General features: G+C 36.0%; 1 protein-coding gene across 2 annotated transcripts in view; it reads right to left on the bottom strand.

Annotated features, from left to right (window-relative positions):
* Positions 1-293: 293 nt before the first annotated feature.
* EBF1 (EBF transcription factor 1) overlaps positions 294-16,975 on the bottom strand; it is a 448,279-nt gene continuing 431,597 nt past the window's right edge. For both annotated transcript variants that reach the window (XM_051978810.1, XM_051978809.1), the window contains exons 13-16: positions 16,510-16,687; positions 15,725-15,904; positions 12,244-12,438; positions 294-3,477 (exon numbers count right to left, since the gene is read on the bottom strand). In XM_051978810.1, the coding sequence (XP_051834770.1) occupies positions 3,446-3,477; positions 12,244-12,438; positions 15,725-15,904; positions 16,510-16,687 (585 nt within the window). In that variant the 3' untranslated portion in view covers positions 294-3,445. The remainder of the gene's footprint in view (positions 3,478-12,243; positions 12,439-15,724; positions 15,905-16,509; positions 16,688-16,975) is intronic.

Consider the following 16,975-nt stretch of genomic DNA (forward strand, 5'->3'; position numbering starts at 1 on the left):
GAAGTAGGGCTACCTCCTCTGTAGGTCAGCAAGGACACATGTAGGTCTGGCTGCTGCCAGCAGAGGGCAGCAGTACACTTTGCATACCAATTTGCATCCCAAATTAGCAACAGCCCAAAAGAGCATCAAACAAAGAAACAGGGTGTCTCAAGCTGCCCTAATTGTGAGAGCCATCTATTCTTCCTTCTTAGCATGTCAAAGGAAGTCTGAATAGCCTGGAACATGGACCTCTGGAGTAATGCTGCCCTTTGGAGCATCTGAAGTAGAAATAAATACACAACTAGGAGCTGTCATCACAGACAGGAAGTAACTTTAATTAAATATCGTGAAAGTTGAAAAGTTTTTACAGCTTGAATTTCTGCAAAAAAATTATAACAATCTCTACAGTAGTTAGTTTCTCTAACAATAGAACTGTACAGTGTGTGTCTATTCAAAAAAGTTTTGATAAGAAGGTGAAAGGTTAGTAGATTTAGAGATGACTTGTTTTAATTAACCTGCATCCTAGTACAACTGTGAGGCCGGGGCATCTGTTATGCAATCCAGTCATTGAGAAGCTGCATATTCCCTTTTTCCCTTTTTTTTTTTGCCTTTTTCTCCAAACTGAAATTAGAATGATCTTTTCTTTATTTTCCACTTAAAGCCATATTCTGTATTTAAGGGGAATCTTTTAACCTTGTAAAAGGAGTTTTATGTTGTTGGAATCAGGGCAAAGGGCCTGAACTTCCCATCATCCAATCCCTATAAATAGCGGCAACAAAACACCAAGTGTACACATCTTACAGGCTCTTTGGATTTTGAAGAAAAGGTCTAAGCGTACTGCACATGGCTGACAGATGGGCGCAGTCTGTCGTTGCTGTCCGAAGGGGGCTCCCCCCCTAGGCTGCATGAGGGTTCACAAACAGCTCAGGGGCTCACCAGACAAAATATGGCTTTAAATCATGTACATCTCCAGGCCAGCGCTTACCGAGTGAATTAGGATAACCTTTCTGAGTACCGAGAAGCTAAGCGTCAGTGTCACTTAAATTTTCCAGTTCTTTTTAAACATTTTATTTTCCTTTCTCACCATGAAAAAAAAATCTGCCTTCCTCCCTTCCTTCCCCACCCTGGATTCCCTCCCCTCCCCCGAACCCCATAAAAATCGCACTCTGACAGTCTAGTGGAAACCATTGCAAAATCCATACAGGGGGCATGCACAGTTGCAGCATTGTTGTAAATGATTTCTTGTAAAAAGTTACATTGTCTTAAGGTAACAAAACAGTTCTTTTGTGCTTTTCAATTCTTTTTTTTTTTCTTAGAATGTTAGTGATGATTGACAGTTCTGGTGCACAGTACAATGTACAAGTGAAATGAATATGATTTGCATTGTTAAGGCATCCAATCTGCTGGTTTATATTTATGTGAAAGACAGAGGAAATATACAAGCAGACGTAAGAAAGAAAGTATTTTCATTGATTTCTATGAAGTTTCTCCCCAAATTTAATGCACAAAATGCGTCACTCCAAAGGGGAGAGATTCCATGCATATTAATAGAGTAAAACAGCATTAGGTTTTTTTTTTTTTGTAAGCTTCCAAAGCAAAGGATACATTTTTCTTAAATCTACAGAACTAAATGCTACAAGAATAATATGCTACTTTTTTTGCCATATATTGGAAAAAACTTCTTAACTTACAAATAATACAAAAATAGACAATGGCTTTTGGGTTGAAATAAAAAAATGGAAGCAGGGTTTAAAACAATACTAAAAATAACTATAAATGAAGTGTTCAAAAATCACATTGAAACAGCTAATACAACTGTAAGTGACCAAACAAATCAGCACTTTTCACATAGCAAACATACACAATAAAATAAACAAAGGGGTGGGGAGGGGAAAGGGAAAAAGCAATGTACAAATTCCAAAGATAAATACATTATTTATATGGATATTTTACAAAATCCCCTTTAAAACAAAAAAAAAAGCTTTTTTTAATTAATTTTGCAAGTATGTGCAAGCTAAAGGTAGTGAGCTCTCTTTGCAAAATATGCAGTAAAATCTTTTGTGATATTGAAAAACTGTCTTAAGACATTAAAATGTATAAATAGAACAACAACTTTGGCAAAAAATCACAAAAAATCTACAGTATTTATAACTACATACAAAAACACAACAGCAAAGAAAAATATCAGGTAAATGCATCCTCAGAACTTTGCTGCATCTTTGACTCTTATTTTTTAAGAACACTTCCCAGATAATGATAGCAAAATTCCTGTAGAACAAAAAGCTATGGTTTGGAGGTTTCAGCCTTTGATCCGTCCCCCTCCCACCCCCCTCCCAGTTTCACGTTTCCATTTACTATTTATTCCAAAGCACTTAACCTGTTGCTTAATCTATTATGTTACAAACAGTAAGGGTCGACAAATACAGGAGCTATCTGAGTGGGACATGGGTGAAATTCCTGCATTGCACCTTTTGTCAGTTCCTTGCAATGATGAGAAGTCGGCCAGTGAGAAGAGTCAATTGCAATACTTATTTTTTTTTTCCTTTTAAAAGGAGGGGTAGAGGATTGATTTTGGCTTGAAAACACACAACCGTGTTGTCTAGAGTTATATGCCTGGACCCTGTTCCATGAAATCTCAAAAGAGATTTTTACATGAATACAGACTATTACACCAAACTCTCTGGAGGCCACTGACTTCAGAAGATTCTGATATATTAGCAAAAGAGAATGGCAGCAGGTTTCAATATGCAGTTTCAGCAATCTATCTAGAGGCACTGAATTTTTGGAGTGGAAGAGAAAGATGTGATCATTTAAATCGCTTAACTTTCCAGGTTGCATTTATTTACATGATTACTTAAGACAATGATACAAAAAGAGATCAATAAGCTTGTACTCCTATGGGGTGACAGGTTAAGTTAGATACTGAAAATGCACTGTATGAGCAAACTACCACTTGATATGCATTTAAGGCGTAAGAGCCGACCCTTAGTCTTCTAGAAAACTCTAACTGGCATTCCTATTCTGTCCCATACAAGCTTTTTTTTAAACTTTTTTTTTTGTAAATGTCACTGCTTCATTCTCCCTTTTACACAGCTTTAAAAACATCATAAATTAAAACATGGAGTCTTATTTATAGTGTCCCTCATATATAGCTTTACGGTTTATAAAAGACAAATGATTGTTGAGTTAAGCTTTAAAAAAAAGTGGATTTTCTTTTATCAACACAGAATAAATATATCTCCCAAATACTTGGGATGTACAACTTTAACCAACACCCTGCACTTGCAGATTCCTTCCAATTTCAGTATTTGCAAGGTCGGTGATTTTGTTTGTTTAAAAATCTGCAGTTATTGTGATTCCTCTTAAAAAGGCCTGAGTTAAAAGTTCCACTCTGGGACTTGTATCAGATTTCTCTCTGTAGCAGGATCCAACCTCTTCATTAATAAAATTCTTCAAGGCAATTCTTTCACATGGGAGGGACAATCATGCCAGATATAGCTGTTGAAAGAAAAGGGGGAAAAAAGGAGTCAATGTTTTTGAATGCAAACTTCTTGCTGGGAGGAGAAAAACACAATATGGGATTGGGTGTGCTCATCTGTTCTGTAATTTGATTTTGTTATAAAACAGGGACTTTTTTTTTTATCGACTCACACATATATAACATATATGTGTAACAAAATAACTAAACACTTCTCCAAATCTGATTTCAATTTTAAAACATAGCTGGAAAGTTACATAGTTTGAATGCCGCTGGGAAAGTTGAGACCTAAAACTTTGCAAAATATAGAGAGAATTTTCAATGTTAGTAACTCTTTCTCTCTCCTCCCCCACCCCCACAAAGATGGCCAAACATAATCCCATCTGCCAGTAGTTTACACAGAAAGCTATATAGCGTTTTGCATTTTGTAGACACAAACACTAGGGGTATCTGGCTGTAAACAATTCTATGGTTAGTTCATTTCCATGCCCATGTCTGGGAAGAGAGAGAGATTCCTAGTCCCAGTCTATATTATGTACTGTGGATAAATTGTTTTTTTTTCTGTAGATGAAGAAAATAAATAAAGAGAAGGAAAGGGCCAATTTTAATGGGCCTCCTTTACCCCCCACAAAAAAAAGATGATGTCTTCCAAATTGGGGCATTGGTTCAAACTGAGCCTCCAGAGCCTTATTTAGCTCCTGAAAAATGTAGAGCCAAGAAGACATCAGGCAAAGCCTAATAGAATACTGAAAGACTCCATGAAGTAGAAGGATGAGAAGTTTGAGGCTTAATCTTGGCTAATGTGATCTTTGATGTATCAAATATTCATTGTAGCTTTGGTCAACTTATCTGGATCTCTGTTTTCTTACCTGTCAGATGGGAATGCTACAATCCTACCTATTTCTCAGGGCTCTCTAATGGTCGTTTGAGATCATGCATGTGAAAGCACTTGGAAAATCTGTAAAGCACTATACAAAAGTAAGGTGTCATTATTGGGATGGGACTGGAGATAGGAAAAGCTGATGGCAACCAAGCAAGTAATCATAAGGACATGAATCTTGTATTTAAAAGAAACCTGGAAATGGGGACTAGACCTGTGGTTTTCTTGTGTAGGGAATCCTAAAAAGAGGCACCTTTGATCAACATAAGGTGTCACCCTCTCTGCAGATAAATACTGGAGGGACCCTGAGTACTGAGAAATTAAGTGACTTGCCCAGAGCAATCAGTAGAAATATATCAAAGAGAAAATTTGAACCAAGCTCTTTTGGGCTCCATGGCCAGCTCTTGAATTACTATGTAACACTTTCTCTTTTAGAAAGAAATATAGCATATACTTAAATCATTTTTCCCTTAGAATTGCATAGAATTAGTCACTTCAAAATAAGTTATGATGGGAAAGATTCCAATTGGTCAGGAATGATGGGCAATTGTTGGCATGGTTGACCCATGAAAGGAAGCACAATAAAAGAACTCTTGGGTTAGTAGACTAGAGAACAACTAAATGAAACAGTCTCTAATTTTATTTGAGAATCAAACATTTAAAGAAAGGATTATTCTCAAGAAGTTACCTTCTCCATCTCCTAGCTCTCCTGGCCAGAACCTGATATCAGTGAGATATATATATTTTTAAAAAACAACTCAAGTAAAGTTGGGGGTGAGCCTGGCCCAGCCAGCTTCAGGTTCTCAAGCTTTCCTTCCTCACCCCCAAGACATTCTAAAGTAAAAAAAAAATGTATTTTGTCAAACACTTTTTCCGTTAATTTTTAAACCCATCTGTATTTTCAGGGAAATTGAATCCACATGTTTCTGATTCATTTACACGTAAATCATCCAAATGTTGTTTTGCAAGAACTGTTTGCAATCCAACAACTCCCGGAGTCTTTTTCATAAGCCTTCCTAAGCCTTTTTTCTTAGAAACAGGAAGTTGTTTTTTGCCAAGAGCAGACCAACTTAAACCCCCAAAGGTTTGAATCCATTTTGAAACTCAGACCCCCCAAGATTCAAGAGGGTCTCAGATTTGACTGAATCTGAGAATTCAACTGTTATTAAGTGTAGTGAAATGGACTGCAGTTCCCCCCAATAAATGGAAGTTTCTAATATAACATCTAACCATGCTATGTACTTTGTTTAGAGGAACTTTAACCCATAATATGTATACTCCATGACATTTTCGAAATATATTCCCTATTCTCATCCTTGAAATGGGTTCAGGCATATTAAAGACGCATCTTTTGTAAAGTGAGTCTAAAGTTAGATTGATAGCCAGCATCTTCATGGATAAATCTTCTTTACACTCAAAGCCTACTCTAAAAAAGTTAGTGTTAAAATGAAATCCCAGTATATACATACATGTGTCTACATAGCTAATTTTGACTACATCAACCCAGTGCAAAGCAAGCAGGGATTTGACAAATATATAACTAATGTGGTCTATAGAAATAGCCAAAACATATAATTTATGCCAAAAAAAAGAATGATCGTGTTTAGATAACCATGAGTTCCAAGCCTCAAGTAGGTTTTGGGGACTGAACTATATGTTTTAAATATCTCTGCTAACAAAATTAGGGTCCCCAAGGATGTTAGTGAGTATCTAGTTTGAGTCCCTCATTTTCTTAGACAAAACTCTACTTCAGTTTTGTTAACAAAAAACAAAGTTGAGACTTGTCAATATAAAATGGAATCAGGTATCAAGTTAGTCTGCCTTGGATCCCATTTTAAAGGGATTTCATTTTTCAACCAAAAAAAAAAAAAAAGAAAAAAAAAGAAAAAAGGCAACTAAGAGGCTCCACAAATATATTTTCAGTCATATATTTTTGTATGTCTGCTACCATATAGCAGTCTAATATTGTCTATGATGAGGTGAGAGGCACACAATTAAAATATTTAACAATACTGACAGCACTTAGATTTATTGATGCCCACTCAGTATATAAAGATTCACCTGAGGACACTAAATCCCACGTTGCTATCAGCTCAAACATATAACAATGCTTCTATTGTTGGGTTTGGCATTAGAGGGTCTAGGTTCAAATCCTGACTGCTACTTCCCATGGGACCTTAGACAAGTCTAAACATCTCTTGTTCTTAGTTTTCTCATCTAAAAGAAGATAGTGTTGGACTAGACGCCCTTGGTCCCTTCCTAATCTAAATTTCTGATCCTATTATCTCCCTAGTTGGGGACTCTTTCTCCAGGGGGAACTCAATTAAATTTAGCAAGCATTCATTAAGGTTGAATCCATGTACAGCATGATGTTAAGCTTTATAAATACAAAGACAAAAATGAAATAAGTTTTGTCTTCAAGAACTTACATTTTTATTAGCAGATATATTATGTAAACAGATAAATAAATATGAGTTAACTTGGGAAGAGTGAGCCCTAATAGAAAGGGGCTCAGAAAAGGCTTTTTATAAATAGCAGAACCTAGAATGAATTTTGTATGCTCTATATTCCAACATACAAAGGTGAGAGAGGTATTAAAGAGAGTCTATACCTCTAAAGATTATTGCATAGAGGATTTAATCCAATTAGCTTTGAAATTGCCCAATCACCTGCCTATCCTCCCTATCCCAACTGGTGAGTTTAAGAACCCAAACGCATATGTCTTCATCTTATTCAGCCACCTCCAGCCAGACTTCACATTCTACCATACCAATCATTTTATTATTTGCTTGCAGTTTTTCTTGTCCCCTTGTTTTTACTTTTTCCACTGATAACAATAATAAAATTAGAAGTCATTGCTAATAGAAAGGATACATTAATAGACTCCCCAATGACTTTACTCACCATTGTTAGGATTTGCTAAACAAAATGTTCCTCTACCAAAACCATTCCCCTACATGTGTTGGTTCCCTTTATCAGAATGTAAGCTTCTAGAAGCAAGAAACTGTCTTGCTTTTGTATGTGTCTGTAGTATAGTATTTGGAGTCAAAGTAAATATTTAATAAAAACTTCATTTGAATTAAAGCTGGCACCAGATTTCCAAAGACTTTAACTTCCAGATAGAATCATTCATATTATATCCTAGAAGTAATAAGTTGCTATGTAAGATTCTTAAAGAAAAATTTTCAGTTTATCAATAGAATGATTATTTTGATGTTGTTGTTTGGAGAATAGATCAGAGAAGGGAAAGATAAGGAATAGAGAGAGTCTGGATAAAAGATGATAAGACTCTGTCCAAGGATGATTTCCATGTGAAAGGAGTGAAAGATAGTTATAGAGAAATAATAGCAGTATTAGTAAGTTGGTTTGAAATCCACTACAATTTAAGTTAACTTAATTATTTCTGTGGGCATTTGATAAAAACTTTGTCAAAGTAGAGACTTGTAGATTTGTGAGAAGTGGGGAAATGATAGAATTTTTTTCCCTCAGATACCACCATAGACATGTACTGAAAATTACAATATGGAAAGGTTATCACTATAGCCTTGTGGAACAGGCCTTAGGGTCCCCAAGACCTCATAAAAACAGTATATTGAGAGTGATCAAGGTTAACTGTGCCTTGTTGTTGGTTTTAAGACTAATATCTCCAGCCAAGAAGAAGAAAAACAACATGCCACTGACAAAATAATTATAAGTCATGAGAATATTACTTCCAGCCCTTTCACCTGGCAAAGCAACCATCCAGGAAGGGTCAGAGTCAAGATTTAGGAATTATATCACCTAAGTGAATACCTTCAGTAACAAGGTCTCTTGACATCTTTTCCTTCTCTGATACTGAAAGACAAGACTAAAATATTTCTAAAGTAAGGATTTTTTTTTCAAGGAAAATAAAACTACAAGAATTTGGACTGAGAAAGAGAATTAATATCAATTTATGAAATATTTGTTTTTTTTTAAAGAAATGCCATCATATGATTTTAAAGAAGACAGAGTTACTGAGATTAAGGTTACAAAATGGTTTAGATAGTTAAGGACCACATAGGTTTGAACACAGAATTTCTTTGCATATAGGCTAAACCTCCAAAAAAAGAAATTCATTTGAGAGAAAGACACAAATAGCACAAAAGAATACAAAATCAATTTAACCTAAAAGGCAATATGTTCACATTTTATAATGCTCTCTATTCAGACCAATATAGTAAACATGAGTGACAAGTTTACTAGACTATAGTATGCTATAGATATGATTTACCAAGGTATTAGCAAATTATTTTAAAAAGTTGCTCGTGCTATTCTTGAGGTCAGGATGAAGAGAAATTGGTTAGAAATAATACAGGCCCAAAGAGTGGTCAAGAAGGAAACAGTCCTCTAGTGGAGTGTCACAGTGTTCTGTACTTTTCCCCATTCCACTTAACATTTTCATCAATGACCTAAATGAAAGCCTAGAAGGAATAAACTTATTAAATTAAAAGAAGACTCAAAGCTAGTGGGCATAGGTGATATGGTAGAAGAAAGAATCAAGATCTAAAACATTCTTGAAAGAATGGTATATTTATTTAATCCAATAAAATGATATTTAATATAAATAAATATAAATTTTTGAATTTGAGTTAAAAAATGACCTAAAGAGATGGCTAGATGTTTGAAAAAATATATGGGTTTGGAAGTGGTTGGTGGAGTGCAAACTCAAGATTTGTATTATGACAATCAACATTACTACCATAGGATGCACTGAGAGAAGTGGTATCCAAGATGAGTCAGGCCATATATGGACTATTCAGTTGATATTGACAGGTCCAAGTAGAAGTCAAACTATATTGATATTGATAAGTATCAAATGATATTGATAAATTGGAGAGAATTCAAATGAATTTGAGCAGCATAGCAAAGGCCCTAAAAGTCATGATATATTGAGATCTGCTGAAGGACCTAGGGAATGTTTAATCTATAGAAAACTTGACAAGGCAGTAGCATGAGAACTGTCTTCCAGTATTTGAAAGGCTGTCACTTGAAAAAGGGATTAGACTTGTTCACTTGAACTTTTTTATATAACTATGAGGAATGAACAGAAACTACAGAGAAACAATTTTCTACCTTGACATAAATGGGGTAAAATCTTTCTAATAATTAGGGCTATCCCAAAGTGGAATAGACAAATGCAGGAGGTTAGTGAATTCCCTTAAATAAAGGCTGAATGATTTCTAATTTGGAAAGTTCTAGGAAAGGTTGGAATAGATGAACTCTGAAATATATTTCAATTTGGAGAATCTGGGATTTGCAAATAAAGTTATTATCTATTATTGTTATAAAAAACCCACAAATAAAAAGTGGAAGAAAAGATCAATATGTTTTCTAGGTCTGTCAAAACTGAATGGGCCATGGGGTCTATAAACCTTTTCTTCAGTCATTTTTACTAAGTCTTTCTCAACAAAGACTCTACCTTTGAATCAGAGATCCATTCAGTCCTAATGTCAAAATCTAGCCCATTTTTTAAAACTTTTAATCACTTTTCTTGCTGGTACTTGAGCTTGATGCTCTAGTCCTAAGACTTGATACACTGCTTTCTATCCTTACTTGAATCCAGTACTAGCTAGAAGCATGGACAACAAGCATTGCAGCAAATTGACTTCTTAGTCCTGAAAGGTAGTGTTATATTTTACTTTCCTTCACATACTACCATTCAGCTATTATATTTTGTTTCTGACGTCAGATTAGTTTCTAACAAGGCCAGTTGATTGACAGCTCAAGAATGGTAGATTTCTACTTTTCATATATTATTATTCAAACTCCTTACAACTGACTTTAGCTTAAGGATTATACATCCGTGGTCTGCAATTTGAAAGTACACTAAGTACAATGTTGACTTATTTTTAGCAATCAGTAAAATCAGAGAGTCAGGCTTTTATGAATGGAGTCATTCTCCTGTGTGGATGTATGTATTTTATATCATGAATAATGCTACTAAAACATCACTTTAGAGTCAGATTGGTTTTTTTCCTATCCCTTCAAGAAAACTGAGTATCTAAAATGAATCAGGAAGAACCTTGACCAGTAGGGTTGCCTGAGTCATGAATGATAGTCAGGAATGGCTTTAACATGATGGTTGGCAAAAGAGAATTAAAAACATAGAAGGGAAAAAAAACCCTAAAAGAGAGGAGTTTCTCCCCAGGCTGACTAACCAGGGAATAGTGGCCAAATCACTGACTTTCTTTGAGCTACTTTTTCTTCATTTATGGGAAGAGAATAATAATGCTTGTATATGCTACTACTTCACAGACTTGTGATAAAAGTATTTTGCAAACTGTAAAGTAATAGATCAGGAATTCTTAACTTGGGATCCATAAACTGTTTATATATATATAAAAGGATGATATTTATAAACAATATATATATATATAAACATATATGTGTAAACATTTCGATAAAAATGGGTTCCTTTGTAATCTTATTTATTTTATTTAATGCATTTTAAAATGTCATTTTGTTTCCCAGACTGCCAAAAGGGTCCCTGGCACATGAACAAAAAGGTGAAGAATTTCTATACTGGATGAATGTGGGATATTATCATTGCTACAAAAGTGGCAAAAGTTATAGCTTTTGGAGCCAATTTCAGTGCTGGAGTAAAATCCAATTGAGGAATAGAAGGACTGCATTTACGCCTACCTATTGTTTTTTTCAACAAATCAAAGCTCCCTGTCAAGAAAATAAATTATTCTCATTGCATAATTATTCTATGATATAATATTCTATAGTTAATATATTTTCATTATATAATAATTACTCACATTAATGAATCACAGATTTACTAAAGCATCAAGTGCCTAGTACATAGTAGGTATTTAATAATTTGATCAGCTTGTCAACTGATCAAAAAGTATTACATTTCTATCACCTAGCACTTTAAAGTTTATAGAACACTTTCTCTATAACCACCTAATAAGACAAGTGCTAATCCTGATTTACATAAGAAGATACAGAATTTGAGAGAAATCTTAAAGAAATAGGGAATCTGACACAGGGCACAAATTGTTAGCTTGCTTAGAATTCTAGTTTGAGGGTCACCTCAAAATGTGTGCAAGTTTTTCTTTAAGTGATCTTGAAACTTCAAGGCAGGAGTGGGGGGAAAATACAAAGATTGAAACAAACATAGTGACTCCTAAAAGTCTCTTTACTCTCAAGTGAAGTCTCACCCTTGACTTTCTGTGGCAGGATTGAACCAGAATAGACTGGGGCAGTTCACATGGTTGTCACAAGTGATGGTTTTTTTGTGATAATGGTTTAGTACAACCAAAATCAGAGTCAACTTGATCACAATCACACCAGCATTCATGATAAACCCAAAATACCTAGAGCCAAGGGACCTGTGTTATTCTTTCACAGCAACACATTAGCTCCAATCCCCTACAACAGTCCCTTCCCAAGTGAGGAGGATTCTGTACACGTACATTGTGACAAAAGCAAAAGGAAGGGAAGATTGAGTGACGTACTTCAGGAGAAGGCCAGTCCCTGGAGAGACCCTGCAGTGGAGTACTTGCTAGAGTCCACAAAAGACTGGTCTGATAATGACGACGACAGGGAATAAGAGAGGAGAAAAGAAAAAGGATGATATTAGTAAAGGAAATAGTACTTTTGAACAAAACACTTGAGTCTGAACTTACAAGTGGCATTTCCCTTTAACAGAATTAGTGGAGGTTGATGGAGATGAGGCTGCTCCTTGGGCAGCACCAGAATGTAGGGTTAAGGGCATAGGAAAGATGGTTAATACTTAAAGGAAGAGAGGAGGGGAGAGAGGGAGAGATAGGGATGGGTCACTTTGGCAACAATTAAAGGGTGGGCCCAGGGCCTGTAAGCTCAGTCCCTCTAAGGTTAAGAGGGTAGGGCCAGCCCCATTGTAGACCCCAGTTACCTTGCAGGCTGTTCCCATTGGTGCTGGTGCAGGTGGGAGGCGGGGAAGTCTGTGGTCTCACAACTGGAGCAAAAGCACTCTTCTGTTTCACTGCTGAGACCATGTTGGCTGGTGAGAAAGAGAAGATCCCAGAGGAACTGCTGCAGTTGGAGGGGAGGCTTGTAGAGGAGGCCATGGTCGGACTTGATGGCACAACTGAAAAATGGGGAAAAAACCCAACTTTTTTATTGGGAATTTTGAGGTTCTCTGAGCAGTTTTAGTTATGTTCATGATTCAGCTCCAAATTCTTCTCATGCACCTCACCAGAACCTAAAGTTGCCTTTTCCTCTTTGCTTGATCTGACTTTTGATATTTGTGACCCAGTCTTCCTAAGCAGACAGCCAACTTTTTGAGAGCAGGGGCTATGATTTATTAACAATTAAGAAATATTTATGGGGCACCTACTTAATACCAGATTCTGTGGGAGATATAGAAGTAGAAGCATGTATTTCAACAAGCTTATTTGGATCCCTCATAGTACTAGTACAGTATTTATGACTGGACCTGAGTTCTCATTGGTGCAAGAAACTGTACCGAGAAAGAAGAGGTAATTTCTTCTCCCAATGCAGGCTATTTTCACCATAATGTATAGTCTTAGTTGCCTAAAGCCCTGAGATGTTATCTGAATTCTGTGGGATCATACAGCTAATAGGTCTCAAAGATGGGCCTGTAATCTAAGTCGTTCTGGCTTTGTGGTCAGTTCCCTATCTCCTACGCCATACTGTCCTTCTTATGAGTTATACATACACACACATGCAGAAAAGCATGTCCTTGTGTTCACACATGTTCCCATGATATTTAAATACTGTTTGGCAGTCAGAATCTGTATGATGACTAACAATGAGAAAAATTTGGCAGTCCTGGGGGAGAGGGTATTAGCTGACCAGGAAACCTTGGGATATCCCAGGAAATATCCCAGGAGACCCCCAGATATGGGGGACAGATGTATATTCTCCACCAGCCAACATCTCCTTTAGATTTTGTCTTTAATCTTTTGGTACTAGTGATTTAGCTCTTGTTTATTTCAATAAACACATCTTTTCTAGAGAGTCCTGCCATCCCACATACAACTTGATTTTCTCTCTGCTGAGAGGCTATCTTCAGTCTTTTCTCCATAAGCCATATGTTCACACAAATTCACACTCTCTTCTGTCCTTGGTGGACTGATGGGCATTACCACTTTGACTTTTAGCTGCACAATATGACATTCTAAGCCTCTGAGTCAAATCCCAGAAAAATTTTCTTATTCATTGCTAATTGCAAAGGAAAACACTTTTTCTATGAATGGTCCCCTGCACTACATGGGCTATTTGGCTAATATTTATATCAGAGTCTAAGGCTTTGGCAAGTTTACATGGATAGCAACTGATAGGTTTGTGTCACCTGATGGTTGAAATGAGATGACAGGCTTTGCAGAATTGGTCCCTCAATACTTCACTTGCAGATCCTGATCAATTTTAAGCAATATTCAAAGCCAAATATGAGGCTATCAGGTGCTTCTATAGCAGGAAAACAGAGCTGTCTTCAGAATTTTCACAGATATATTTTCTAAACTGTATTTTTCTTTTAATGAGGGTAGCATTTTTATACCTCTCCAAGGATTTATAAATGTGAAAATGCGCTCAATAATAATCCCTATTTAAATTGCAAAATTCCTGTACTGGAGGTTTGATTTTTAAATATACGTAGATTTGAAGTCCCGCTGTTTCACTGAAGAAGGCAATTAATCTCTTTGGCAAATGTGATCATTATGTGTGTTTAGAGGTGGGGAATCTCAAAGAAGGAGGGCTGAAATACAGCCAAACACTTCCATTTGTTACAATATTATTGGTTATCAGACACCACACCAGAAAGGGCATTCACTAGTAGAAAGATTTGCCTTATTTATTTATTTTTTAAAATCCCATTTGGAATTTTTCAACATGAGTGGCTTATGAATAATTAAATGTTATAGAGGAAAAAATCTCAAATCATTTGGGCTTTCTGTTATTATTTTATTTGCATTTATGCAGATAAAATCGTCCCATCTGAGTGCCTATTTGAGAATCTGATACTATATTTGTGAACACTGAGGAAATCAATTAATGGAAATTAAATGTTCAAAGTTTCACAGTCTGACAGATACAATCTTAGGCTGAAGTCACTTGGTGTCTGCAAGTACTCAAGAAGGCTGAGCAATCAAAGTGCCTAAATTGAATTGCTACTATACAGCAATTAGTTTATTGATTTAATTAAGAATGCCACCTTTTAATTTTCAGGTCATGATTGAAACATTTTCTGATTGAATGGATTAGGTATTAGTGAAATGATAGGTCTACCAGAGACAACCTTCTGATGGATCAAAATAAAAAGTAAGAGGAGTGAAGGCTGACCTCAAATAGTAACTCTTTAGTACACATAGTTCTAGGAATAGGTTTTTTCACTAGTTTCAATGACTAAGAAGTTCTATACTTATAAAGCCTCACTGCACTAAGGGAGGAATCTAAGAATCTATAGAAAAAAGTGTTCTTGCAGTACAAGATATATCTTCTCTCTCTTGAAATCTTAAAAAAAAAAAAGCAGCAGTTTCCTCTTAGATTCATGTTCACATCCCTTGGACATTGCCAAATTATGATAAATTATTAACTTTATATATATAGAAAGATATAGATCACTTTTTTAATTTAAGAAAAAGAAAATTATTTTAAACACATCCAAATCATCATTACTAAATAGATAGGGTGGATGAACATTTCTTCTGTATGCAACTTCAACGCTAAGGTATTTTTGCAAGACTTTTGACATCAAAATATATTCTCTGCAGCATAAACTTGGCATAGAATTCTTAAATTTCTCACTATCCTAAGATTGTATAAGCATAGTGATTTTATTTAGAAATGCATGCTTTTAAAGTTGTGGCCTAGGGCACTGTACTTGGAGTCATATGTAATCTTTCTCACTTAATAATTGCACAATCTAGAGCAAGTTACTTAGACCTCAGTTTTCTAATCTGTAAAATGAGAGACCTGAACTAAAAGTCTTCAATTCTAAATAAGATATATAGACCTAAAGATGCATTTGGTTTATAATTTATTTGTCTAGAAATCACTGAAGCTGAACTCAGCTAGACAAGAAAGAACATTACACATTTCTTTCTTTTTGTTTAATTCTCTTCATCTTCTCAAGTGAACTTAACTTTAAACAAAAATCAGAGACAAAGAGAAAATCAAGGGAAAGCATATTTTTAAAGAAAGGGAATTTGGCTTTAGCTTTTGAAGAATCTTGACAGTAAGGGTTCACATCATGGGTGACTTTAATTGCATACCCTTCAGGCTTGGGAGCGGAGAGTAGCACCCAGGCTGAGCTTCTGAGGTCTAAAATAGAAACTAAATATTGAGCAGCAGAGTGAGTTTCCATTTCCATTTGATGAAAACGTGCAGAAATGCAGAACAACACTACTTACTGGCATAGGGAGAGTTGGCAGCTGAGCCATTGAGGAAGGTTGGGGATCCGCCTAAATTGGACATTCCGGCATTGCCATATCCATTCATACTTGTGGTAACAGAGTTATAGTTGGTCTGTTGTGGGGTGGTGCTAGGCACATACCCATGTGGTGATACGCTGCTTGAATTTCGAGTAAAACCTGGGAGTAGAGACAATCCAGAATAAGGGAGTTAAGTGGTTGGTACCTTTGGGTGAGATAAGAAAATGAAGATCTCTTCTTATTCTCCCTTTCCAACTCTCCCCTGCAACTCAATGGATAGTGGGCCAACAGTCACATACATGGTTTTAGTGTCATTAGCTCTGTGATTAAAATGGGAAAAAGCTACATCCTTGGGATACATATTTTCTTTAGAAGAAATTAGGAACACACGTTCTGTAAATTATGACTTTGCCACAGAAATAAATTGCAGTTTAAGGAGTTGTACCATGAAGCTAACAGGTTTCTCTTCCATTGGCAGGAGCTGATGCTGTCCTTTGGCCCTTGGGACTTTAATTCTGCCCTCTTTTGTCATCTGTCACCTATATTTTTATGTGACAGTCAAACACATAGATAAAAAATTCATACTTCCATGCCAATCTCAGTTCTTGACCAGTAATGGTGACAACCAAAAACTAAGTTATAAAATAACATAACTCACATTAGAGCTGATTATGTCATATGGAGAAAATATTATTTGAAAAAATAATTAGGAAAGGGGGAGAGGAAGTAGAGAAAATAGGATGTGGGTGGTAGATCTTCCTGACCCTGATTGGTGGCTTGTGAGGCTTCTGAGACATTCACTGCCAGTTGTCCACTGAATGAATTAACTCCCATCATTCCAGCATGAACAGAAGTGTTAGCAAGAGCAGGAAGCTGGTTGTGGTTACGAGGAACACTGTACAGTGCCTCTGCAATATCAGCTGCCCTCTTCAGTATGATTTCCTAAAAAATAAAATGAACATTCAAATTATTTTCTTCTAGTATGGTAGTATTTATCTTTCTTTTGGTGGGAACTAACATGTTCTCAAAATGCAACTAATGCAACACCTAGAGTGCTGAGCATAGAATCTGGAAGATCTGATTTCAAATCCTGACTTACATGCTTGTGTGATGCTGGGCAATTCATTTAACTTGCTCAATCTCATTTTTTTCATCTGTAAAATAGAGGTGATAGTAGTATCTCTCTCCAGGGTGCTTGTTAGCATATGAAAATGCAATGTAATTGCTAGC

This window comes from Antechinus flavipes, chromosome 2, assembly GCF_016432865.1.
Source record: "Antechinus flavipes isolate AdamAnt ecotype Samford, QLD, Australia chromosome 2, AdamAnt_v2, whole genome shotgun sequence".
Taxonomy (NCBI): domain Eukaryota; kingdom Metazoa; phylum Chordata; class Mammalia; order Dasyuromorphia; family Dasyuridae; genus Antechinus; species Antechinus flavipes.